Source organism: Balaenoptera borealis, assembly GCF_965194805.1.
Source record: "Balaenoptera borealis genome assembly, chromosome: 1".
Classification (NCBI taxonomy): domain Eukaryota; kingdom Metazoa; phylum Chordata; class Mammalia; order Artiodactyla; family Balaenopteridae; genus Balaenoptera; species Balaenoptera borealis.
This window is the reverse complement of record NC_138860.1, coordinates 135,368,830-135,395,766: the sequence shown is the minus strand read 5'-3', so window position 1 is coordinate 135,395,766 and position 26,937 is coordinate 135,368,830. Positions and strand designations below refer to the sequence as shown.

General features: G+C 40.3%; 1 protein-coding gene and 1 long non-coding RNA gene across 5 annotated transcripts in view; both read left to right on the top strand.

Moving 5' to 3' along the window:
* Positions 1-26,937, top strand: part of LOC309613562 — a 200,006-nt gene that overhangs the window by 24,858 nt on the left and 148,211 nt on the right. The gene's annotated exons all lie outside the window — the stretch shown is intronic.
* The window catches only part of LOC309613273 (uncharacterized protein), a 105,517-nt gene that overhangs the window by 11,124 nt on the left and 67,456 nt on the right, over positions 1-26,937 (top strand). For 3 of the 4 annotated variants that reach the window (XR_014235620.1, XM_082359906.1, XM_082359907.1), the window contains exons 1-3: positions 383-1,593; positions 4,287-4,409; positions 7,603-7,724. Coding sequence is in view for 2 of the 4 variants with exons in the window: in XM_082359906.1 (XP_082216032.1) it covers positions 4,312-4,409; positions 7,603-7,724 (220 nt within the window). In the remaining 2 variants the exon portion in view is untranslated. Of the gene's footprint in view, positions 1-382; positions 1,594-4,286; positions 4,410-7,602; positions 7,725-26,937 lie in introns of those variants that run through there. The other variant, XM_082359908.1, reaches the window with a different exon arrangement.

Here is a 26,937-nt window from a genome sequence, read left to right as displayed (position 1 = left end):
TATAACTGTATTTAACTTCTACTTTTGCTAAGATGGTTTGTGGGGTTTTGGTTTTTTTGTTCCCTAAATACCAACTTCCTTTTCTCTAGGTCCAGTGAGGTCACAAAACACTAATGTCTAAATATAACTCTGGTTCTCAATAAAGGAATCTAATATGGAGAAATTACATTAGTGAAAAAAATTGAGTTTGATCTCAGCCACTTGGTAATTGGGTAGTATTGGTCTGAACTTACATTCCTTCCTCTCTATTTTACGTAGAGATAATAATGTTACCTACCTATGAAGATTGGCTGAGATAATATATGGAGTATATGTGGTACAGCGCTTAGTTAATATTAATTCCCTTTTCTTTATGGCCCTCTCCTCTTCTATGTGTCTGCAGTCTGAAGGACTTGGGTCAGTTCTAAAGGATGGATGAGTTGAAACTGACAGCCAACCAGTAAGCAAGAGTTAGGCTGACCTCCTGAAGTGGTGAAAAGATGCCTATTAACTCTATTCTTCATAAGATGTTTAAACATAGCCCCCTCTTTTTATAAACCTGGGATTTTATTTTTTTCAAGAAAATCTCAGTAATTCCACTCTCTCTTGACCTGGGTTCTCCTAATCCTGGGCAGCAGATCTGAGGAACAAGGAGAGCATGGTAGGGAAAGTGGGGGAAGAGCCAATAAAAAGGTGCATTATCAAGCTGGCCATATGTGGTATCAAGTGACAGTGTTACCTGATTCATGGGACCTTCTTCTAAGAGACTATAAAAACAATTACTTCTCAAGTCAGTCCTTCCAAGAAAAGAAGGAAGGAGAATTTATCCATTAGCTCCCATTTCTCATTAGTCAAATGTTTGCTCCCTAGGACATTAATTCTTTGATACTTCTGAGCTGAGCATACGTGGTCCCATGTCATCTTATCCCTCAGTATCATCTGAAACAAGAGGCAAGATGTGCTTTGAATAGACATGTGGCAAATGCTGTTAGGTTGTGGCCACATGAAATGAGTTAGTGTCCAGCCAGACTGTGTCAATACAGTGACTGTTGGTTCTGGAACAAGTGTGGCAATGACAGAAACAGCTGAGATCAAGAGAATCTGAAGCAACCATAAGTGGTATATGATACAATTCACCCCCTTGCACTAGTCACCTCAACTCGTGCTCTCATTATATCTGGCTACCATTCTGAAATAAGAGACCTCTCTCTCTTTTCTTTTTCTTTCTTTTCTCTTGGTGGAAACAACATGCTGTCAGCTTCAACTGATTCCAAGGGTATAATAAATATAATCTCCCTTCTTCACCAGCTATTCTAGAATTTCCTCCCCTTCAGTTGCTTGCCTGCTGGAGTGACCTCATTTCTGAGGGTATGTATCCATAGTGGCCTTGCCTTTGTCAGCCTGTGGTTGCTACAATTGATCACTTGCCAGGTATAAAACCGCCAAGAGATACCTCGGTGAATTCCTGGGTTGCTGACACATCCCTTTTTATCCCTATTGTATAGCAGCAATTCTGGATTTCTTCTCATGATAACAGGGATCAATTACCCTGACAAGACATTAATACCTTTTTTTGCCTGATGTTTCTTGGTATAAGGAGCTCAAAATGAACAGGTAGGTCACACCTTCAAGTTAAGTAGGAATTTTTCTGTGTCATTTGATAGATGCATGCTCCCATTCCATTCTACCTATCTGATCCCCAGGAAACACAATCTCTAATCTCGTAGAACCGAAGATCAGAAAGTGCAAATTCTGTGAGTTTTAGAAATTATGGTGAAAGAACCCAGTTCTATTTTGACCCTGTGCTTCCCAGACGCATTTATTTTTGCTATTTAGGATAAAGCATCACTGTGTATCTACCATTTATCAGAACTTACCCTGCATCCTAGAGGACAGCAATCAATCCTGAGTTGGTGCCTTAGCTTAACCTTCAACATGGCTTTCCAATGTTCTTCTAGACAGATGCTCTTGGTGAGGGGTGTACTTTGAAGACCAGTGGTTCCTGTGGTTGTACATCCATTGTAGCTCTTCCTTTGGCATAAATAAGGATCTTGCTCCAAGGAAATGTTGTATGGAACATGATGCTGATAGATCAGGCATTCTGTGAGCTGGTTGGATGGTGGTGCTGAGGGAAGCGCAAGGAAAGGAAAACTAACATTGTTAGCAGATTTCTATGCCAGTGAGACAAAAATCACTGCCCTTTTCATGGTAGAAGTGGCCCACTGTAATTGACCTACTGCTAAAATTGAGGTTGCCTCAAGGGATGGTGCCATACTGATGGCTCAGATTTGGTCTCTTCTCCTGGAAAACTGGATGGATATTCACCATGGCAGTAGCTGTATCAGTCTTGATTAGAGGAAGTACATGCTGTTAGACCCATTTAGTGTCTTTATTCCTCCATATGGCCATTCTGTTGATTGGCCCATTTCATGAGGTTTTAGGTTGCTAAGGAAAGGAGAAAAATAACATCTATAGAGTCATTCTGTACCCTTAACTATTGAAAGCTTCCTCTGAAAGGAATACTTTCTGATGAGCATTACTGTGAGACACAAGGATCTGCACACTTTGTGCCTACTTTTATAGATTTGCTTACATACCTCTTCCCCAGAACTACTTGTTTTAAACCTTCCAGTGTTATTTGTTCTAAGCCCCTCAACAACTAGCCAAGTCATGCAACCATTAACCAGGAGCCTAAGTACCTCAAGCTACATCTCCCTCCATTAGCACTGGATGGCCAAGCGTACTGCTAGCAGATCTGCCCACTGGGAAGATTTCTCCTCACCATTGTTCTCTAGAAATACCCCTGAATGGAATTATAATGGCGGTTGTCCATTTTCAGTCAGCACCAACATATTGTGCCAACCCATCTGTGAACTAAGCCCAAGTTCTTTCCTCTTCTGACAGTTGGTTGTAGGGTATCCCCCATGAGCTATAGGTTTGGGTTTTAGAAGAGGCACTGATACAATAGGGACAGATGATGTGGAAGTCTGAGCTGTTTATGCAATGTACTTGTGCCTTCTCGAATCACTTAAGCCCAAACTCTAATGTACCATTTCTGTACATTAATGGATTGCAACACAATCCGTTATGTAGAATAATGGATTGTGTTGCACCTGCTTGAATTTATGACACAGTGAATTAAACAATATCCAGGATATAATGGGCAGCTCTGTTCACATAGTGCTTGATAGCAGTACTCAGTCCCTCCTAGGGTCCAGTAGAATGCCAGCTGTTGATTTTCAAACAGAAAGTTGTTCTCCGCTGTAAAAGCCATGGCCTTACTCTCAAGCTCTAGGAGACGATGTAACAACTCTCCTATTGAAATAACTCTCCTATTGAAATTGCTTGGTCCTCCACTCAGCATTCTCATCTGCCACTGTTACTTTTAGTTTGTAGCTGAGTGGGCAGGCGGGTTCCCAGCCTCAACTTGCTGCAAACCCCTCTCTTGCTCTGGGTTCTATGTGAAATTGGCAGTCTTATAGTTCATCTGATAAATGAGACAAAGCAATGTTCCTGAGTGCAGTGTGTGCTGCCTCCAAAACCCAAAGAGGCCAACTTAGTGCTGGGAGGTGTAACTCTGTCATAATGGTAGGAGGTGCAAGATGCATAAATTGTTCTTATATTAGAGATGTGCTGTCCAATAGAGTAGCCACTAACCATGTGACTATTTTAATTTAAATGAATTAAAATTTTAAGAATATGTAAAAATTCAGTGTCCCAGTTTCACTAGCCACATTTTGAGTGCTCAATACCTAGATGTAGCTAGTGGCTATTCTATTTGGCAGCACAGATACAGAAAATTTCTGTGATGGCAGAAATTTCTATTGGATAGCATTGCCTTTGAGGCTATGCTCCTACACGGCAGGTTAAAATTTGAACACAGGTCTATATGGTGCTAAAGCCCATGGTTTTTCTACTTCAGCAAGTTGCAGAGGGTCTGGGTCTAAGCAGATGCTTTCCTGCTATTGTGTTCAAGGGCAATGTGAGCTCTCCAATTAGATTTTTGTGCAACTAAGTAAGTTTTGGTTCATGCAAAAATTCTCTTTGCATTCAACAAATGAAAAAGGCATTTTATCTAAAGGCCAGGTCTGCTGTGGCATCTCTCTGTATCTGACCTCTCTTTCTGGGCTACAGTAGACTCAGAAAGCAGTTTTCTTTTTAAAGAAAGTTTTCATTCAGCTCAGAAATATTATGCATTTTCAAAGAAATGGGGCTGACTAGACTTCTGTGACAGCAGAATCTCTAAATGCTGTAGTTCTGCATTTCCATCTGTACTCTGTGAAAGACGAGGATCATTGTCCCCACAGAACGTAGCTAAATGGCATCTGGAGCATGAATGGACAGGAAAAACACTCTCTTCCCTCTAACAACACCACTTATGGCAGACAGGCAGGGTTCTCTTCTGAATGTGGTAAAGAGATGCTGTTATGGTAAGACTAATTATTATACATTAGTTAAAATCCCATTTAGGGAGTGTTATATTGCTGCTATTTTATTTTATTTTGAATTTTATTTTATTTATTTTTTTAAACAGTAGGTTCTTATTAGTTATCTATTTTATACATATTAGTGTATATATGTCAAACCCAATCTCCCAGTTCATCCCACCCCCACCACCCCCACCCACCACTTTCCCTCCTTGGTGTCCATAGGTTTGTTCTCTACATCTGTGTCTCTATTTCTGCCCTGCAAACTGGTTCATCTGTACGATTTTTCTAGGTTCCACATATATGCGTTAATATACGATATTTGTTTTTCTCTTCCTGACTTACTTCACTCTGTATGACAGTCTCTAGATCCATTTACATCTCTGCAAATGACCCAATTTTGTTCCTTTTTATGGGTGAGTAATATTCCATTATATATATGCACCACATCTTCTTTATTCGTTCGTCTGTCGATGGGCATTTAGGTTGCTTCCAGGACCTGGATATTGTAAATAGTGCTGCAATGAACATTGGGGTGCATGTGTCTTTTTGAATTATGGTTTTCTCTGGGTATATGCCCAGTAGTGGGATTGCTGGGTCATATGGTAATTCTATTTTTAGTTTTTTAAGGAACCTCCATACTGTTCTCCATAGTGGCTGTATCAATTTACATTCCCACCAACAGTGCAGGAAGGTTCCCTTTTCTCTACACCCTCTCCAGCATTTGTTGTTTGTAGATTTTCTGATGATGCCCATTCTAACTGGTGTGAGGTGATACTACATTGTAGTTTTGATTTGCACTTCTCTAATAATTAGTGATGTTGAGCAGCTTTTCATGTGCCTCTTGGCCATCTGAATGTCTTCTTTGGAGAAATGTCTATTTAGGTCTTCTGCCCATTTTTTGATTGGGTTGTTTGTTTTTTTAATATTGAGTGGCATGAGCTGTTTATATATTTTGGAGATTAATCCTTTGTCCGCTGATTCGTTTGCAAATATTTTCTCCCATTCTGAGGATTGTCTTTTTGTCTTGTTTGTAGTTTCCTTTGCTTTGCAAAAGCTTTTAAGTTTCATTAGGTCCTATTTGTTTATTTTTGTTTTTATTTCCATCACTCTAGGAGGTGGATCAAAGAAGATCTTGCTGTGATTTATGTCAGAGTGTTCTTCCTATGTTTTCCTCTAAGAGTTTTATAGTGTTCAGTCTTACATTTAGGTCTCTAATCCACTTTGAGTTTATTTTTGTGTGTGGTGTTAGGGAGTGTTCTAATTTCATTCTTTTACATGTAGCTGTCCACTTTTCCCAGCACCACTTATTGAAGAGACTGTCTTTTCTCCATTGTATATCCTTGCCTCCTTTGTCATAGATTAGTTGACCATAGGTGTGTGGGTTTATCTCTGGGCTTTCTATCCTGTTCCATTGATCTATATTTCTGTTTTTGTGCCAGTACCATACTGTCTTGATTACTGTAGCTTTGTAGTATAGTCTGAAGTCAGGGAGTCTGATTCCTCCAGCTCTGTTTTTTTCCCTCAAGACTGCTTTCACTATTCGGGTTCTTTTGTGTCTCCATACAAATTTTAAGATTTTTTGTGTTAGTTCTGTAAAAAATGCCATTGGTAATTTGATAGGGATTGCATTGAATCTCTAGATTGCTTTGGGTAGTAGAGTCATTTTCACAATATTGATTCTTCCAATCCAAGAACATGGTATATCTCTCCATCTGTTGGTATCATCTTTAATTTCTTTCATCAGTGTCTTATAGTTTTCTGCATACAGGTCTTTTGTCTCCCTAGGTAGGTTTATTCCTAGGTATTTTATTCTTTTTGTTGCAGTGGTAAATGGGAGTGTTTCCTTAATTTCTCTTTCAGATTTTTCATCATTAGTGTATAGGAATGCAAGAGATTTCTGTGCATTAATTTTGTATCCTGAAACTTTACCAAATTCATTGATTAGCTCTAGTAGTTTTCTGGTGGCATCTTTAGGATTCTCTATGTATAGTATCATATCATCTGGAAACAGTGACAGTTTTACTTCTTCTTTTCCAATTTGTATTCCTTTTATTTCTTTTTCTTCTCTGATTGCCATGGCTAGGACTTCCAGAACTATGTTGAATAATAGTGGTGAGAGTGGACAACCTTGTCTTGTTCCTGATCTTAGAGGAAATGCTTTCAGTTTTTCACCATGAGAATGATGTTTGCTGTGGGTTTGTCATATATGGCCTTTATTATGTTGAAGTAGGTTCCCTCTATGCCCACTTTATGGAGAGTTTTTGTCAAAAATGGTTGTTGAATTTTGTCAAAAGCTTTTTCTGCATCTATTGAGATGATCATATGGTTTTATTCTTCAGTTTATTAATATGGTGTATCACATTGATTGATTTGCATATATTGAAGAATCTGTGCATCCCTGGGATAAATCCCACTTGATCATGGTATATGATCCTTTTAATGTGTTGTTGGATTCTGTTTGCTGGTATTTTGTTGAGGATTTTTGCATCTATATTCATCAGTGATATTGGTCTGTAATTTTCTTTTTTTGTAGTATCTTTATCTGGTTTTGGTATCAGGGTGATGGTGGCCTCATAGAATGAGTTTGGGAGTGTTCCTTCCTCTGCAATTTTTTGGAAGAGTTTGAGAAGGATGGGTGTTAGCTCTTCTCTAAATGTTTGATAGAATTCACCTGTGAAGCCATCTGGTCCTGGACTTTTTTGTTTGTTGGAAGATTTTTAATCAGAGTTTCAATTTCACTATTTGTGATTGGTCTGTTCATATTTTCTATTTCTTCCTGGTTCAGTCTGGGAAGGTTATACCTTTCTAAGAATTTTTCCATTTCTTCCAGGTTGTCCATTTTATTGGCGTAGAGTTGCTTGTAGTAGTCTCTTAGGATGCTTTGTATTGCTGCCATGCTGTTGTAACTTCTCCTTTTTCATTTCTAATTTTGTTGATTTGAGTCCTCTCCCTCTTTTTCTTGATGAGTCTGGCGAATGGTTTATCAATTTTGTTTATCTTCTCAAAGAACCAGCTTTTAGTTTTATTGATCTTTGCTATTGTTTTCTTTGTTTCTATTTCATTTATTTCTGCTCTGTTCTTTATGATTTCTTTCCTTCTGCTAACTTTGGGTTTTGTTTGTTCTTCTTTCTCTAGTTCCTTTAGGTGTAACGTTAGATTGTTTATTTGAGATTTTTCTTGTTTCTTGATGTAGGCCGACTCTGGGAGAGCTCACCCTAAGGACTACTTCCCAGAACTTCTGCTATCAGTGTCCTTGCCGTCACGGTGAGCCACAGCCACCCGCCGCCTCTGCAGGAGACCCTCCAACACTAGCAGGTAGGTCTGGTTCAGTCTTCTATGGGGTCACCACTCCTTCCCCTGGGTTCTGATGCACACACTGCTTTGTGTGTGCCCTCTAAGAGTGGAGTCTCCATTTCCCCCAGTCCTGTCGAAGTCCTGTAATCAAATCCCACTAGGCTTCAAAGTCTGATTCTCTAGGAATTCTTCCTCCCGTTGCCGGACCCCCAGGTTGGGAATCCTGACGTGAGGCTCAGAATCTTCACTCCAGTGGGTGGACTTCTGTGGTATAAGTGTTCTCCAGTTTGTGAGTCACCCACCCAGCAGTTATGGGATTTGATTTTATTGTGATTGCGCCCCTCCTGCCATCTCATTGTGGTTTCTCCTTTGTCTTTGGATGTGGGGTATCTTTTTTTTTTTTTAATTTTAATTTTAATTTTTTTAAATTAATTTATTTATTTTTGGCTGTGTTGGGTCTTCGTTTCTGTGCGAGGGCTTTCTCTAGTTGCGGCGAGCGGGGGCCACTCTTCATTGCTGTGCATGGGCCTCTCACTGTCGTGGCCTCTCTTGTTGCGGAGCACAGGTTCCAGACACACAGGCTCAGTAGTTGTGGCTCACAGGCCCAGTTGCTCCGCAGCATGTGGGATCTTCCCAGACCAGGGCTCGAACCCGTGTCCCCGGCATTGGCAGGCGGATTCTCAACCACGGCACCGCCGGGGAAGCCCGGATGTGGGGTATCTTTTTTGTGAGTTCCAGTGTCTTCCTTTCGATGATTGTTCAGCAGTTAGTTGTGATTCCAGTGCTCTCTCAAGAGGGAGTGAGTTATTGCAGCTATTTTAAAAGACGTTTGCTAGCCCCCCAAGTTGCGGGGGGAGATTAATTAGTGCCAATGGAAGGATCTCCAATATAAAAACAAATTAAGCCTCCTCATCCAGCCTTGCCTGGGTGTCATTGAGTTGCTGCTTCCTTTGTGACAGAGAGTGTTTGGTCTGATCTATTCTAATTGGAGAGAAAGGATGGAATGCACGTTTGCTAAAGGGCATCTGATGTGCCAGACACGATGATAGGTACTTTAAAAGAAGAAGGAATCTTTGAACTAGGATTTCCCATTGTTCCCACTGAACCCACTGGAGAACATTGCTAAACTGAGGCATTTGAGCCCTAAGACTATGTTTGTGACATAAATTGTATCATCTGTTTTGGGTGACCCCTCCCAAGTCATTCCTGATGATTTACTTCCATTATATTCAAACAGGCAAAAGGAAACAAGAATTAAAAAGCACACTCCAACCTGCTGTATAAAAATAAATAATAAATAAAATAAAATAAGATTAGGACTAAAAAAATAAAACAGATAAGCAACAAGGACCTACTGTATAGCACAGGTAACTATATTAAATATCTTGTAATAAACTGTAATGGGAAAGAATATGAAAAATAAAAAATATATATGTAAAAATAAATAAATAAATAAATAAATAAAGTAGGTCCCCCACCCCTTAAAAAAAAAAACAACACACTCCAGTTGTTTCTTTTAAACTCTTCCATGAATACTAAAGACATTTGCTTCAGGATTCCTGGCTTGAAGGATATTTTTAAAATATGGCAGGTCCAATTCCTACCTGAAATAGTGTTATTAACTTTTATCCTTTGTCCAGTCCCACTGCCTATAATATTTCATCATCCTTCCCATCTCATACTTTGAAGTCGTAGCCCAGATTTTCTGAGATAGACCTCATTTCATATACTGTAGCTATTGTCAGGTAAGACAAATTACTACATATGTACTTAAATGTATTTTGATTTTATAAATCTTTGTGAGATTCATCATGTAAATAAATTCACAAATAAAAGAAAATCTTATGGCATGTACCTAATTTTAGTTTCAGAAAATATATGCAACTATCACCCAAATCTTGACCTATTCCATATATTTTAATTGGTTTTTGTAACCATGTAACTTTAGACCATTTATGTAACCTCACTGAGACTCAGGTTTTTTGTTTTTTGTTTTCAGCTCTAAAAAAGGATAATAAGATTCACTTCATAGGGTTCTTCTATGAGGATCAAATGAGATGATGTATAAAAGCATTAGTGTGGGACTTCCCTGGTGGCACAGTGGTTAAGAGTCTGCCTGCCAGTGCAGGGGACATGGGTTCGAGCCCTGGTCCGGGAGGATCCCACATGCCATGGGGCAACTAAGCCCGTGCACCACAACTACTGAGCCTGTGCTCTAGAGCCCATGAGCCACAACTACTGAAGCCCACACTCCGCAACTACTGAAGCCTGCATGCCACAACTACTGAAGTCTGTGTGCCTAAAGCCCATGCTCTGCAACAAGAGAAGCCACTGCGATGAGAAGCCCGTGCACCGCAATGAAGAGTAGGCCCCGCTTACCACAACTAGAGAAAGCCCGTGCGCAGCAATGAAGACCTAATGCAGCCAAAAATAAATAAATAAAATAAATAAATAAAATAAATAAATTTATGAAAAAAAAGACTTACTAGATTTCAAAACTGTTTAATTGTTCTCTGCCTTTTGAAAATAAAACATGAAGACTTTCTATCTTGATGTGTTAAATTCCTGTTGGTAATTTAAAGCATGAGATCACACCAATTAGGTTTCGACCCCAGCTCTCTTACTAATTATCTACAGAGATTTGGACACGTAATGTAGTCTCCCTGGTCTCAGTGTACTTAGCTGCAAAATCGGGAGACTGAATCAGATGGTTTTTTAAGACTCTTTCGCTCTCCTCTAACATTCTGAGATTTGGTGATATATTTTTATATCAGTGTGTTTATGTCTTTGTATAATGTTTTATTTCCATGCAATGATGTTAGAAAATACTTATGTTTGACTCTAGTTCAAATTCTTTCCATGAACATTTACTATAATAAAAACACTAAATTCACTTAGAAAATAAATTTGGAGTTAGGGTCAGTGTTCAACAGAGTAAAGTGGTTCCCAGAGCATCAATAAATAGATGGGATAGGGACATCAGCTGTAGAGATTGCTAGTGGCAACTTAGTTTCCTCACGGGCTCTAGGAGCGTGGGCTTCAGTAGTTGTGGCGCTCGGGCTTAGTTGCTCCGCGGCATGTGGAATCTTCCTGACCAGGGCTCGAACCCGTGTCCCCTGCATTAGGCAGGTGGATTCTTAACCACTGCACCACCAGGGAAGCCCTGAAATCTAGTAAGTCGTTAAATTACATAGTTGCATAAAGGAAACTTTTATTTTTGATAGACATTTTGCTCTTTTAACTGATGAGATGATAAGAGTCTATCAGAGAAGTGCCTGCTGCCCATGGATGAATGGATTGGTTTGTTACAGCAGTCAGGATGGGGTTCTTTCTTTAAGAACTAGTAGGCCATTTTTCTTGGATTCCATAATTTAAAATTTAGATCAAGTCAGAAATCTGACAGTGTATATAGTTCTTTGCTTTTAGGTAGCAACATTTCTCAGTTCTACAAATAGAGTTGCTTTGCAGTGTATGTTCTTTTCCTTAGTCTGATCTAAGTACTGCCATTTCCCTTCTCTTCTTCCTCTTTTGTATACAACCCAATACCTCACTTACTTGGATTTGACATTAGGGATTCCATATGAATGAATTTTCCAGACAAATGAAGTTTATCTGCATTATCAAAATTTAATAATTTGACAAGGAAATTTGTCTAGACTGTATCACGTACTTATCTACTACCTTAAAAAGAGCTGTGGTATCATCCCTTTAATACAGAGCTTAGTAATTGAGAGCAGAGGTCTGGAGCCAGACTGCTTAGGTTTAAGACCTGGCTCTGACTCTTACCAGCTGCGTGACCTGAGGCACATTACTTAGTTCTTAATTGCTCTGTGTCTTAGTTTCCTCATTTGTAAAATGAGAATAATATTTAGTACATTTATCTTGAAGTAGTTGTGAAGATTAAAAGTTGATATATGTAAGGCACTTAAAGCAGTGTCTTGTATATAATAAGTACTAGTATATGTTAGCTCAAAGCATCACAGTCTACATTGTGAAGGAGTGTGAGAGATGGTGGATATTAATTAATAGAGAACACAAATACAATTACTGACTTATGATAAGTGAAGGGAAAGTACTAAGTGCTATCAAAGTGTTAACAGAGGAACCAGAGTTAGCCTGGCAATGTATTACAGAATTCTTTATATTTTAGTTTTTCCGACCGATATATAAGTTTTTTGAAAGCATGAAGCATGTCTTAATTTTCTTTATGTAACTGTCAGTAAGCAGAGTACCTAGTGCATAGCAGGGACTCAAGACTACTTTGGAAAGAGAGATTAAAGGAAAGAAAGAAAAAAAATCTTGACTCTACAGGTATCATCATGAGAATATAAAGATGTTGGAGGTGACTATTCCGCAGAGGGTAGAGAATTAAGCTCCTTGGTGACCCCGCATCCACAGAGGTGCAGCACCTTTTGCATAGAGGTCACCATCCCAGTGATTCTGGGCCTCTGCAGCTTAATGAGGATGTATCCATTTATGCATTAATGCTCATTCACTTTGTTCAGAGCAGTCCCTCAGGTCTTCCCGGAGGACTGGTTTGCTTACTTTATACAGGACTCTTAGAATATGCTGACATGTTTGATAATCAGGGAGTCTTGGTTGGGGGAGTGCTTATCTTGGGGAAAGGCAGCAAGCTATGTTTGAAGGCAGGCTTTCCTCCTCTCTTGGGAGTTAAACAGTTTGAAAACAGGCTGCCTTCAGCCTTGCCTGGAATCCAGGGTGAAGGAGAAATACAAGGATGCCATATCAAAGGGGCCCTGCTGTTCTCCTGGCTGGAGGGTGAATTCATTGCACAGGTTGTCCGGTCTGAAAATGCTGCCCTTTTTAGAGGAGAGGAGAAAAGGGAGGAGCAGGTGGCCAGGTGCTTTGCCCCAGGTCACACAGTGGCCAAGCTTGGAGACCTCAGACCCATATGCTCCCAGTCTGACACCCTACACCTTAACAAATGGGAATTTGAAGAGTATGAAACAACTTTAAAAAATCTGTAAATGAATAAGGAGAGAGAAGGAGGAGACTGTATTGTTTGAACCTCCCATTTTAAATTGCGTTAACCTGGATGAAAGCCTATTTCAAAATAATGCAATCAAAATAGTTAAAAATGACAGTAATACCAGCAAACACGTATATGTTATGTATTATTTGCTAGCCATCATTCTGAGAGTTTTATATGTATAAGTTCACTTAATTCCCATAACAACACTATGACCTAGGATAATAATAAGGATTATTATCCCTATTTTACAGATAAGGAAACTGAGGCATGAGAGGTTAAGCAACTTGACCCAGGTCACACAATTAGTAAGTTGAAGAGTTAAGGTAAAGATTAGTTAGACATTAAAGGAGAACAGTGTCACTATTGAATACCTGCTCTGCTAGGCACTTTCCACCTTTGTCAGGGTGCACTTCTCTGTCCCTTTAATCTGCTCCCATTCTCATCCATGGTAGAGACAGACCTTTTAACATTATTATACATCAAAGATATGCTAAGAGAGGCCATCAGGATCAGCAAGAGAGTCCTGTTTCATTTCAGGAGCTCCACTCACAAGGCTCCTGGAATAGGGCTCATCCCAGACTCAGATGGGAGGGACAGACCCTAACCTTGGTTGGGACCAAGGACAGAGGATAGAAAAGAAAAAGGAAGTAAAGAGGAAATAGAGAAGGCAAACTCTGTGTGGACTGAAATACAACCTGTTGGGAAGAGTAGCAAAATAATTTTCAGAGTCCTCTGGATTCCAAGTGTGTTTGTGACCCAACTGCAAGAAAACTGGACTCTTTCTGGTCATGTTTGATATCTGCATGCCGTTCCAGGTGTTGTATTTCAGAAAGGCAATACTTTATCTCGTCCAACTGTCAAAATAGCCCTCTGAGTTAAATATTATATTCCCACTTATATAAATAAGTAGGCTGAGATCTAGATAGCTTACCCAATGTCAGACAGCTAGTACAAAGCGGAGAGGGCCTGAGACCCCAGCCTACAGTTTTGAAACTGATACACTTTCCCTTACCCTAGATGCTGGTTAAATATCCAACTGAGCCCATAAATGCTTCTCTTTTCCTCATAAGTTAGCTGAGTTAGGTACTAGTTGTGCAAGTCTTTTTCAATCCCTCTTGTGCATCTCAGCCCCTCCTCCCAGGGCCTCAGGGCCCTGATGCTGTCCTAAAGGAGGCCAGTAAAACCAGAGCCACACTGGAAAGTCAGAAGAGGGCAGATGATTGGGGTGTGCCAGGGCATGTCAGTGGAGGAACACAGTAGTGTCATGGGCTCCAGCGCCCTTTTCATCGCCCAGGTCCTCAATAACATCCCAAAATAGAAAGCATCAAACAGCCCAGGCCTTGGCTTTGAGTTGCCACCAAGCCAGGTGGCCAGCTCAGGAAGCATTAGCACATTTTTCTCTTCTAGGAATAAAAGAAGCACAACTGTGTCCTTGAGTCTGTTAAACAATGTTAACTAGAGGGAGGGGTCAGGAGAGGGGTACGTGTGGTGGTTTCTGGGCAGGAGATGAGAGAAACCACGCGGCTCATTTGCCCGGCACTAATGGATCTGCAATGAGGAGCCTTGATGCCAAGGGGACTGATGTCTTGAAATGAGAAGAACTGAGAACAAGGGAAGTCCATTAGTGTCATGTTTGTGTTTTTCCTTCTCTGAAGCTGGATTTTAGGCTCACAGGGAGAAAAGACCAACGATTTCCATCCTCAAGAGCTTTGCCCGTTAGTGTCAAATTATCCCAGGAGGGAGAAGGCAAAAAAACCCAGCAATGTAAACAGAGGATTTGGAAGCTTGCGAGGGAGCCTCTCTCCTCTGCCCGAGCCATAGCTCTGACCTCTTAGGAAGATGATTAGTATTTGAGAATTGGGGCAGGGGTTTGTTTCTTCACCCTCTACACCTGCAGGCTCTTAGCAGAGATGGCCTTACCTCTATGGGGTCTGAATCAAGTCCCACTAGCTACAAAGTCGTAGTCATCAAAATTGCAATGTACCTTAGCTCTGATCAATCATTAATTTCACCAAAACAAAATAGTTTTGATCTACAGAAATAAAAAGTATCAAAATAAAGTAATGAAAGTAAAATAAAAACAATATCTCGTATTTATAAGCACTTACTTTGAGCCAGGTAGTTTTAAGTGCTTTACAAGCTCTAACTCTTTCACTCTTACAGTAGTGCCAAGAGGCAGCATCTGTTTATATCTCCATTTTCAATCAAGAACACTGAGGCCCAGTGGAGTAAGTATTTCATCATCTACTACCACTTAAAAAACTACTCCAACACTATTATTACACTTATTTCATGCTTTTTGGGGTCATGAAACTAGACAGGGCACAGCAGAGTCAGCTCTGCTTTGCTCCAAGATGTCTAGAACCACAGCTGGGATGAGTTGAATGTCTGGGGGCTGGTAAGGCATCTCTCATGCAGCATGGCCTCCCCACAGGCCAGCTTGAGTTTCCTCATTGCATGGTGGCCTCAGGGTAGTTGGCTTCTTGCATGGTGCCCCATGGCTCCAAGAGCAAGTGTTCCAAGAGGCCTGAGCCGAAGCTGCAAGGCTTCTTATGGCACAGCCTCAGAACCCACAGAAGGTGACTTCCACCGCTAAGACGAGCCAAGATTCAAGGAGAAGGGAATAGGAGGGACATCAAAGAACTGAGAATCATTTTAAATATGCCACTGTAAATAATCAAGTCATATAGCCAGTAGGTTGGAAGACAGCATTACTCAGACACTCTTAACCACTAAGCCAAGTTTAGCTATCTGGTGATTGAATTTATGTATCATTGAGATAGATCCAGTGGACGATGGCTATTCTGATGTTCATTTGTAATTCAGTTATTTGGCACACAGGATCACATTTTCTCCCAAAGCTGTGATGTTTCTTTCTTCTCTCCCTTCCTTAAACATTTCTTAACACCAACTTTGTGCCAGGCATTACCCTAGGTGTTAGGAATACAAAGCCAATAAACTACTGTCCTATTTTTAAGTGTATCGTGGGCTAACAAGGAGGGATGAACATCTCTTAGTTACTGTTCAATGTGATTAGCATTGCATGATAGGAACTAATATGGAAACTGAGGAAGAAACACCTAACTGTACCTTAGGGGTCTGGGAAGGCTTTTTAAAGGAGATAAGGTTTGATTATATCTTAGAGGATTAGGAGGAGCTTACCAGGTATTATGGACTGAATTTTTGTGTCTCTCCCACCCAAAATTCAAATGTTGAAGCCCTAACCCTAGTGTGACTATATTTGGAGATAGGGCTTTTACTAAAGTAACTGAGGTTAGATGAAGTCATAAGGGTGGGGCCCTGGTCTGAAAGGATTAGTGTCCTTACAAGAAGAGACACCAGAGAGCTAGCTCCCTCACCCTCCTCCTCTTGCCTCCCACCCCAGCAAACCAAGGTAAAGCCATGTGAGGACAAACAAGAAGGCAGCCTTCTGCGAGTCAGGAATAGAGTCCTCACTGGAAACTGAATCAGCCAGAACCTTGACTTTGGACTTCCAGAAAATGTGAGAAAATAAATTTGTGTCATTTAAACTACCCAGTCTATGGTATTTTCTATGGCAGCCTGAGCTGATTAAGCCAGCTAAAAGGAGAGGAAGAATGTTCCAAGGAGAAGCAACAGCATATTTCATTGAAAGGCGAATTAAAAGAACATGGCATATTTAGGGAACCAATAGTAAGTAGTTCATCAAGCCTGAAGTATAGTATTTGTGGGTAAACAGTGGGAAACAGACCAGAAAGGTACAAAAATCTGGGTGTTTGACCTTCTTGAATTGCTGAATTAACCAGCCCTGTGGCTGCCTGACCTCTGGATTTCTCCTTATGTGAGATGTTTCCATATTCTTTGAACCACCATGACATGTTTTCTGTTCTTTGTTTTCAAGGGCATTGAATCATTTAGGCAGAATTTTGGCTACATTTTACAAAATCCTAAAATAATCGTGATTTAAACAATATAGAATTGTAATTCTCTCTTGATAAAAATGTACTGATGTTGGCAACCCAGGGTAGACTCTCCATAGTGGCAAAGGCCTTGTGTTTCCTTCATCATGTTGTTATACAATTCTAGATAGACAATGTTATGAGGACTGGCTATCATGTTGCTATTCCAACCAGGAAGACAGGAGGATACAGATCACATGTCTTCCCTTTTTATGGACATAGAAACCACATTCGACACTTCTATTTGTGTGCCATTGGTCAGAACTTAATCACATGGGAACACCTATGTGGAGGCATGAAATGTTGACTTTACTTTGGATGGTTATGCTTCCAGATAACAATCTGTGGGCTTATTGCTAAAGAAGAGGAGTAGGGATGTTGAGGTACGCTTACTAGTCTCTACCACTTAGAGACTCCCCACAATTCCCCTAGATGAAAGGTGGTGAGTGGAGTGGAAATGGATTCTCAGAGGGGATTTTGTGGGTTACTGTGAGGATAATTCTGGTGTGATTGGACTTTTGCCATGGTTTCTGACATGCAATCAGTTTCCTGCTGGAACAATACGTATTCTGGCCCAATGTACCTAAGATGACTTTCCTGGAGTTTTATAGGATTTTCCTGCAGCTATCCTTGTTGAGAAGGAAGAGACACAAGACAGAGAGAATATTCTTATCAGTAGGATATATGTTCTTGTTATTTCATAGTATTTCACAGTCTGTAAAGTGCTTCAGTATCATATAGCCCATCTGGATAAAAAGACAAAAGCCATACTAAAGAGTCATTCTACAGCTTTTGCACAGCAAAAGAAACCATCAACAAAGTGAAAAGACAACCTACAGAATGGGAAAGAATATTTGCAAACCATGTATCTGATAAAGGGTTAATATCCAAAATATATAAAGAAATGTATAATACAACTCAAAAGCAAAATACAAAAACAAACAACCCCAAATAACCCAATTAAAAAAATGGGCAAATGACCTGAATAGACATTTCTTCAAAGAAGATATGTGAAAGGTCAATAGGTACATGAAAGGATGCTCAACATCACTAGTTATTAGGGGAATGCAAATCAAAACCACAATGAGATATCACCTCATGCCTGTTAGAATTTCCATAATCAAAAAGACGGGAGATAACAAATGCAGGTGTGGATGTGGAGAAAAGGAACCCCTTGTGCACTGTGGGAGGGATTGTAAATTGGTACAGCCACTATGGAGAACAGTATGGAGGAGCCTCAAAAAATTAAAAATAGAACTACCATATATTTCAGCAATTCCACTTCTGGGAATATATCCAAAGGAAATAAAAACATTAACTCAAAAAGATATCTGCACCCCATGTTCATAGCAGCATTATTTACAATAGCCAAGACATGGAAACAACCTAAGTGTCCATCAATGGATGAATGGATAAAGAAGTTGTGAGATATATGTGTGTGAGTGTATATATATAATTCAGCCATTAAAAAATGGGAAATTCTACTATTTGCAATAACATGGATGGACCTTGAAGAGAAATAAGTCAGACAGGGAAAGACAAATACTGCATATCTCATTATAGGTGGGATATATAAGCAAACTCATAGAAAAAGATATCATATTTGTGGTTACCAGAGGGGGAGGGTGCAGGAGGGGGAATTGGAGGAAGGTGGTCAAAAAGTATAAACTTCCAGTTATAAGATAAATAAGTACTAGGGATGTAATGTACAACATGATGACCATAGTTAACACTGCTGTATGATATAGGAAAGTTGTTAAGAGAGTTGATTCTAAGAGTTTTCATCACAAGAAGAAAAATTTTTTCCTTTTTTATTTTTTCTTTCTTTTTATTGCATCTCTATGAGAAGATGGATCTTAGCTGAACCTATTGTGGTAATTATTTCACAATATATGTAAATCAAACCATCATGCTATATGCCTTAAACTTATACAGTGATATGTGTCAATTATTTCTCAGTAAAACTGGAAAAAAATTAGCCATTCTAGTTTGTAGAGGAATTCTGGTTTTAGCTACTGGAATCTTGTTTGCAGTACTCAGGTAGAATACGCCAAGTTCAGATATTTAATAAATTCTAGAGAGCATCCAACTCAGGGCTGGAAGGAGATGATTCAAGGACTGAATCTGTCTGGGAGACTGAGCACTTACACATTTTACAAAAGCGGTATGGTAGGATTGTTTATAAGCAACGAGAATGTGTGCTTATCAATGGGGTTCTGACTGTCACTTTCTTTTCTCCTTCTCCTTAAGGAACAGGTGAACATCCTCAGATGGTGTATTTAGTTTCCTGGAGCTGCCATAACAAAGTACCATAAACCAGGTGGCTTCAACAACAAAAATTTAGGGTAGAGGTAGAGAACCAAAAAGTTGGTAGGGTTGATTCCTTCTGAGGGCTGTGAGAGAGAATCTGTCCCAGGCCTCTCTCTCCTAGCTTCTGGAGGGTTGCTGGAAATCTTTGGCTTGTAGATGGCATTCTCACTATGTCTTTACATCTCCTTCCTTCTACGCATGCCTGTCTTTGTGTCCAAATTTTCCTTCTTTTATAAAGACACCAGTTGTATTGAATCATATAAGGACACCCTAATGACCTCATGTTAACTTGATTACTTCTGTGAAGACCTTATTTCCAAATAAGGTCACATTCTCAGGTACTGAGGTATTGGGGGTTCGTACCAACATATCTTTTTTGTGTGTGTGGGAAGGGGACACAATTCAACCCCTAACCGATAGGTATTGCTGAGGAAAGACCTTTGATTTTGATACCGTTTGATTTATCATCTTCTGGCTTCCTTTAATTTTCCTATGATGCCCCACATTCTTTTTCCCCAAGTTACTCTGTGCTAGTTTTTCAGGGTACTTAGTAGTAATTGTTTATGTTATTACTCAGAATTCACATTAAGTATTCAAAATTTGTCATCAATATTGCTGAGGAGACCAGATCCCCCAAAACCTGCTGCAAAATGCCGGCTGCCTGATTTACTTTTTACTGTGGGAGTGGTTTCAGTGTATTTCATCTTTGCTTCCCTCATTTAATCTCAACATTTTAGATGTCTCCTCATCCCCCTTCCCACCCCTCACATCTATGTTAATTTTTCTTTTCTCTATTTGCTGCAGTGAAGGGAAACTTTTAGAGAGAAAAGTTATTTTCTGCCTGGAATCTAATCTCTTCCTCCCTAAGCATACACCTTCTGTGTAACTTTTTTTTTTTTGCTGAGACACACAGCAGGAGGGATTAGTTCCCTGACCAGGGATCGAACCCATGTGCCCCCTGCAGTGGAAGCGCGTAGTCCTAACCACTGGACCGCCAGGGAAGTCCCTGTGTAACATCTTTAAATATAGCCTCAGTGTGCTCAGGGGCAGTTTCTATTCGCTACTTCTTTCCCAATAGAGTGTACTCATACATCCCTGCCTTACTTTGAAATAGTCAGTGATGTTTCCTGCCGCATACAACATCCCTCAGCCCATCCACAGCCCCCGAATCAGGAGACTAGTGCTTGGCTATTCTTTGAGCAGAAGTGACCACTGATTGGGCCACCCCAAGCTAGTCCTCGGCTTGTTTGGAGATTACCTTGTATGGAGGGCTCCTGTGTTACGGAGGCCGTGGTGGATTGCTAAATCACTCAGACTGGTTCACTTTAGGATTCCATCTAGATTGTGCAGTGAGTACAAACCAGACAGGTGGAGAGAAACAGAGATGCAGTGAGAAAGTCTGAAGAACTTGTCTGGTCCCCAGAGAGTCTCAAGTCCTGGTGGCCTCTTATTTCTGCTCCAGATAGTATATAAGTCCTGGAAATAAACTCCGTCCCTTTTTAAAGGTGGTCCTTGCAACCAACACACACACACACACACCTCCCCCAAATCTAACTGATTTCTAACCATTATTATTATTTTTTTAAACTTAATTTTTTCCTTACAACAATCTCTTGAGGTTTGAAGACTTTAAGGGATTTGCCTAATGTCACACAGCTATTGAATGGTGAAGCTGGGACTTGAGCCTGATTGTTCTGATAATAAATGCCATATGCTTTCTACTTTAAAGTACTACATAACTATTAGTGAAAATATGCTTAGAAGCAAAGCGCAAGGATGACGTTATCTGTTAGAGGGCCGTGGTAGTGGGCATGAAATAGCAATCACAATTCTTAGGGGTTTCCTTCCTTTTACCTCACTAATGTCATTGGATCTTCAAAGCAAACCTGTAAAGTAGAGACAGGAGAGGCAACTTTATCTTCAGTTTTAAATGATAAAATTGAGCTCCTGGAAGTTAATCAACTTGACCAAGGCCACAAAACCAGGAAATAGTAGGGGCGGTGATTAGGATTATGTCTTTTTTAATACCCAGCCCAGTGAGTGGCACATATTTGACATTCATAAGTGTTTCTAAGAAAGAAAAAAATAAAGGAAGGAGTGAAAGTTGGGAAGGAGGAAGGAGGAGGAAGGGCGAAGGAGAGTCTGTTTTTATAACCTCAAACTATAGTCAATACGCAGAGAGCAAAGATTCTGTGCTGTTCACCAACGCTTCAACCTAGAACATCACCCAAGCCATGCTCAGCAGTCTCCAAGCTTTTTTCTTGGAATGTCTGTGTTGGGGATACCTAAGGCCTCAATAATTTTTGTCCTCAGTGAGTCATCCTTTCCTCCATCTGTTTATTTAACAAGTCTAACCACAGCCACTGTTGCTGATTACATACTGGAAATGACCTAACAATGTTTTATTTAATGCTCTCCAATCATTTCCATCTGGTCTGTGGGTGGCTGCACAGTCATTATTCATCAATGAAACTTTACAGACATAAACACATATGTATGTATATAATAAAACCTTAATAATTTACACTAATTGGAGGGAAGGCCTACTATCTGAATTAACAAATAGTATGAAATGCTATTTTATTACTTCAAGCTCATGATGTAATTAACCACCTAATGAGCATGTGGCATGGTGGAAAGAGCACTGTAATGGGAGTCATTAAGGAGAGAGATGAGATGAACAGAGCAGACACATAGTCTAGGTCACACAAGATGCAACACTGGAGCATGGAGGCCACAGTTCAGGGTCTGGCTCTTAGATTTGTAGGTCCAGAAATGTGAAAATATTGGTATTGCTAGAAATGATCCACTCAACAAGGCTAGAAGACACATCCCACACAACAAGTAAATGAATCATGCTAAACAAATTCATATGTGACCTAAACTTAATGTTGGTTTGTTAATTTTGCTTGAAAACCATCCTTCAGGTGGACCAAATATATATGCTGGCTGATTAGAGCATTATATCCCATGTAGGAAAGTCCTCATGATGAACCAATTTTGATTCATTAGGTTGCATTCTGTTGCAAGTAACAGAAACTACAGTTCAAAATACGTGATTTATAGATAACATATGTATAACTGAGTCACTTTGCTGTACAGTAGTAATTAACACAACATTGTAATTCAACTATACTTCAATAAAAATAAATTAAAAAAAGAAACAAAATAGGTGAAATGAGTGCGAGGATTTGGTAGTTTCTACAATTGGAAATCCAAAGTAGAATGAGACCTGGCGTTGAACTGATTTAAGCACTCACTGTATTATCAAGTTCTGGTTTTAGTTGTTTGTTCTCTGTGTGTGTGTGTGCTCCCGCTCATGTGCCTTATCTCTGCCCCCTGCAATGCTGTATTCATTCTAAGGCTGGTTTCTTTTATGGTAGCAAAATGGATGCATTGGCTTTACATCTGCATACACATGGCCCAAAATTGAATGGGACCAAGAGCTGGTCGGGAGGAAGATAAAGGGAGAGGAGAGGGGAGGAGAGAAGAGGAAACACAGAAACAAAGGAAAGAGTTCTCTGGATGAAAATAACAGCCACTGTCATCCAATTCATGGCATCGCCTCTCTTGGACAGAGATGGAAGCAACATGGCCAATTTATGTTCTTTCATTGCCCTTTTGTAGTTCCCATGCAGGCCAGGCCTTCTCTTCCATTGTTATCTTTCTTTAGGAAGATTAAAATAAAATTCATTAGGCCATAGCTCTTTTGCCCTCTTAAGTTGTATTCTAGTTACACTTTCCTAAGACTTCATCCCAGTTATTTTGACTAGACCTTGAAAATATACATGTTTATGAGGCTCTTAGGATGGTGGACTTTTTCCAGTTTTGTGTTGATTCCAACTGGTTTCCCTCTCTTAGAGGGTTACTAGTCAATGGGTTCTGGGGACATTAAATCCATTTAGTAGGCCCTTTACATGGGGCAACCACTGAAATAAAGGTGAACGTAATACAACATGCATACATTATTTTATCTAATCCACAGAAGGTATTTGCCCCCTAGGTTAAGGATCTGGCCCAACAGCCCACAGCCTCTAAAAGGTGGATCTTTTCTTCCCACATGTACTCCAGTTTTCTGAGGAGTAAAGATATTAATCACAGTTCTGCCATTATCTGTGTGTGTGGCCTAGGTTTCTTCATCTTTAAAATGACAGGGGAAGATTAGATGATCTTTGAGATTGTGTCTGATTTTAAGATGTTATTATATGATGTATGGAACTATGGTCTTTCTTAGTCTGCTTTTCCTGAGTAGATAAACTCAGATATAATTAGCAATGTATAGTATACAGATAAATGTGGCAAAGGGACTTGAAAACTCTTTATTCCTTTTTACTGTTTAAATATTGCTCTTGAAAATATCCTAAAAAGCCAAAAGATGAGCTCCAGCCCCACTGTGGTGGAATGTGGGTGTCAGAATCAGGGACTGACTTAACCCTGGGGATATGCTGGCTCTTTCCTCATTAAGAATCATGTCCTTTCTTTCTTTGATGCCTCTTATGTCTTTGATGGATCAGGGAAATCTCTATAGCATCTGAGTAGTCCCTGAGATGAAGAACAGTGAATGATCTTTCATTCTTTTATGACATATATGTTTGTCTCAATAACAACAAAAAAGAGGTATGAATATTCTCAACAGGAAAGAGAACTAAGCAAATTCACCAGGCATGGTTAGATTTACACTGGGTAGCAATGGTTGTTTTTTGTTTCTTTTTATAGTACTCTCTACTTGGATTGCCAGAGATGATGTACGGCCGTGTCTAGTTAGCCTCCAACCCAGCGTGCAGCGTAAGCTGAAGACAGTTTAAATACATTCAGGGAGTGTATATAAGTCCATGCCACTCTCTCACTTCGTCCCAGCTTACCCTTCCCACTCCCCGTGTCCTCAAGTCCATTCTCTACGTCTGCGTCTTTATTCCTGTACACTACCAAATGTAAAATAGATAGCTAGTGGGAAGCAGCCACATAGCACGGGGAGATCAGCTCGGTGCTTTGTGACCACCTAGAGGGGTGGGATAGGGAGGGTGGGAGGGAGATGCAAGAGGGAGGAGATATGGGGATATAGGTATATGTATAGCTGATTCACTTCGTTATACAGCAGAAACTAACACACCACTGTAAAGCAATTATACTCCAATAAAGATGATAAAATAAATAAATAAATACATTCAGGGAAATTTTTAAAATGCTACTTACATGTGTGAACCAGTTGGCTTAATTAAGAAAGTGGTACTGATTTTCCTTCTCTGTCTGTCGTCTCTGCTACAAAACTGATACAGTAGTGCAGTGAACCAAACTTGGGAGTCAGTCCAGGGTTAGAATCTCAGGTTTGCCACTTGCTAGTTGTGTGACCTTTCATCTCAGATATTACTGTTGTTTGCTTTCCATCTCTAGAAGTTTTATATGGATCTTTTTTATATCCTTCATTTCTCGTCATGCTTATGCTTTCCTCTACTTTCTTGAACATATGGAGCATATTTATAGAAGTCGTTTTAACATCCTTGTCTATTAATTGTATCATCTGTGGCATTTCTGTATCTGTTTCTATTGACTGATTCCCCGTGCCGCCTCCCCAGGTTTTAGGGCATATTTTCCTGCATTTTTGAATGCCTGTTAATTTTTTGTTGGGTGGGAGACATTGTGAATTTTATGTGATTGGGCACAGATTTTTTTCTCTAATCCTTAAATATCTTTTAGGACTTGTTTTGGGGGATGCAGTTGAGTTACTTGGAAACAAATTGATTCTTTTTTTTTTTTTTTCATTTTTGGCTGTGTTGGGTCTTCGTTTCTGTGCGAGGGCTTTCTCTAGTTGTGGCAAGCGGGGGCCACTCTTCATCCCGGTGCGCGGGCCTCTCACCATCGCGGCCTCTCTTGTTGCGGAGCACAGGCTCCAGACGCGCAGGCTCAGTAGTTGTGGCTCACGGGCCTAGTTGCTCCGCGGCATGTGGGATCTTCCCAGACCAGGGCTCGAACCCGTGTGCCCTGCATTGGCAGGCACACTGTCAACCACTGCGCCACCAGGGAAGCCCCCAACAAATTGATTCTTTTGACTTGCTTTTAATTTTTGTTAGGCAGGTCCAGAGTATCCTTTAGTGTAGGCCTGGTTTAGTCCCACTACTAACATGATACCTTTTGAGTAGGTATATATCAGGAGATCTTTTTACTCTAGCTACAGGAACATAAAATATTCCCAACCCTGGGTGAGCTCCAGGAATGCTCCTTTCTGATGGTTCTCTCCTTGCACTGGTAGTTTCTTGCACACAGATGCTGACTAGTTCTCAGCTAAAGACATAAGGTAAACCTTCTGCATGTCTCTGGAGCTCCCTTCTGTGTGACTCTTTCCTCTCTAGTACTCTGCCCCAGAAAGTTTAGCTGCTTTGGCCTCCCAGACTCTAGACGCTGTGTTCTGTTTGGCTGGGTTCTGTTTGGTTCCTGTTCCCTTTGGTATTAGCCAGGAAACTTTATGCAGACAGTGAGTTGGGGCACCCTAGGTAGGGCTCACCTCTTTTCTCGTAGGAATCACTGTCCCGCTGTGCCACTTGCTGAATGTCTATAAACTAGCTTTTTATAGCTTTTGTTCAGTTTCTTAGCTGTTTAAGGTGGGAATGTGAATCTAGTCCCTGTTACTCCATCATGGCTGGAAGCAGAAGTCCACGTCTCCTGCTTTATCAATACAGCTCCACTGCTCGCCAGCTGTGTGGGCCTCAGCAACTTACATAACCTCTCAATCCTCAATTCCTTTAGCTGTAAAGCAGAAACGGTAGTAATAGCTCTTTATAGTGTTGTTGTGCAAATTAAGTAAAATAATCCATATGATGTACTTAGTATATTTCTTGGCGTATACCAGCTAGATATAAAATTCTAGCAACGATGATGATATTGGTGCTCAGCAGGCATCTGCTTAAGCTGAACTCAAAACCACAAGTCCCTCTATGCCACAAGTTTTATGTCTACAAAATGACCGGGATCTGTTTTTATTGCTGAGTCTGATCTGGGATTTATGAGGCTCTTTAGAGTAGTCCTTGGTAAACTGTGGTCCATGGGCCAAATCTGGCCCTCTGCCTGTGTTTTGTGAATAAAGTTTCAATGAAACACAGTCATGGCAGTTTGTTTACGTATTGTCTGTGGCTGCTTTTGAGCTACAACATCTGCATTGAGTAGTCATGTCAAGAGATCAGATGGCCTACAAAGCCTAAAATATTTACTGTATGGTCCTTTACAGAAAAAGTGTACCAACCCCTCTCTACAGGTTGGGACAGACAAGTTCAAAAGACATCAGCAGATTCCTGCCTCTTTAAATCCCTGTGCCTGGCTCAGAATGATAGGGTTGGGGAAGGGGGCTGCATGTATCAAGACCTACAAGTGGCTTCTCTGGAAGGGCTTGGAGTCCATGAGATTCAACCTAGGCCACGCCTTCTGTGGGTCTCCACTCATCCTGACTGGCTTGCCCTTCTCCATGTCAGACACCTGCTCCTTGCTCCTAGCCAGGAATTCCTGGAGTGCTGAGAGTATGGAAATGTCACAGACCAGTTAAAGGTCACAACAAAATGTAAGAAATAATGTGGGTTTGCTCCTTTTATTTTGGCTTATTAAGAATATTTTTTATTTTATAAAAGAAAGGACATTTAATCCCTAGTGATAGTTCCCGTATGGGGTAAATTTAGCTTTATGAAAAACTCATGAGAGTATCCTTATTTTTCTCTTTTTCTGCTGATCAGCTACCACTTTGCCCACAGACAGATGTTTGGGAATAACTGCTCCATGTATTCCTTTTAGCTCCTGGGCCATCTCCCTCTGGAGTTCCTGACATGTCAGTTTAGTGTCTGGCTCTGGGCTTCTTGTACTCTATAGTTTAAATCCTCCTATTACACCCTCCTGTGGTACTGTACTTCTACATCGGTAGTACCCACTAAACTGGTAACAAGTGCTCAATGTTTGTTTTACTCACTACTTCACAAGGAGTAACTTGATCACTGTCATATGCAGAGTAGCTTTC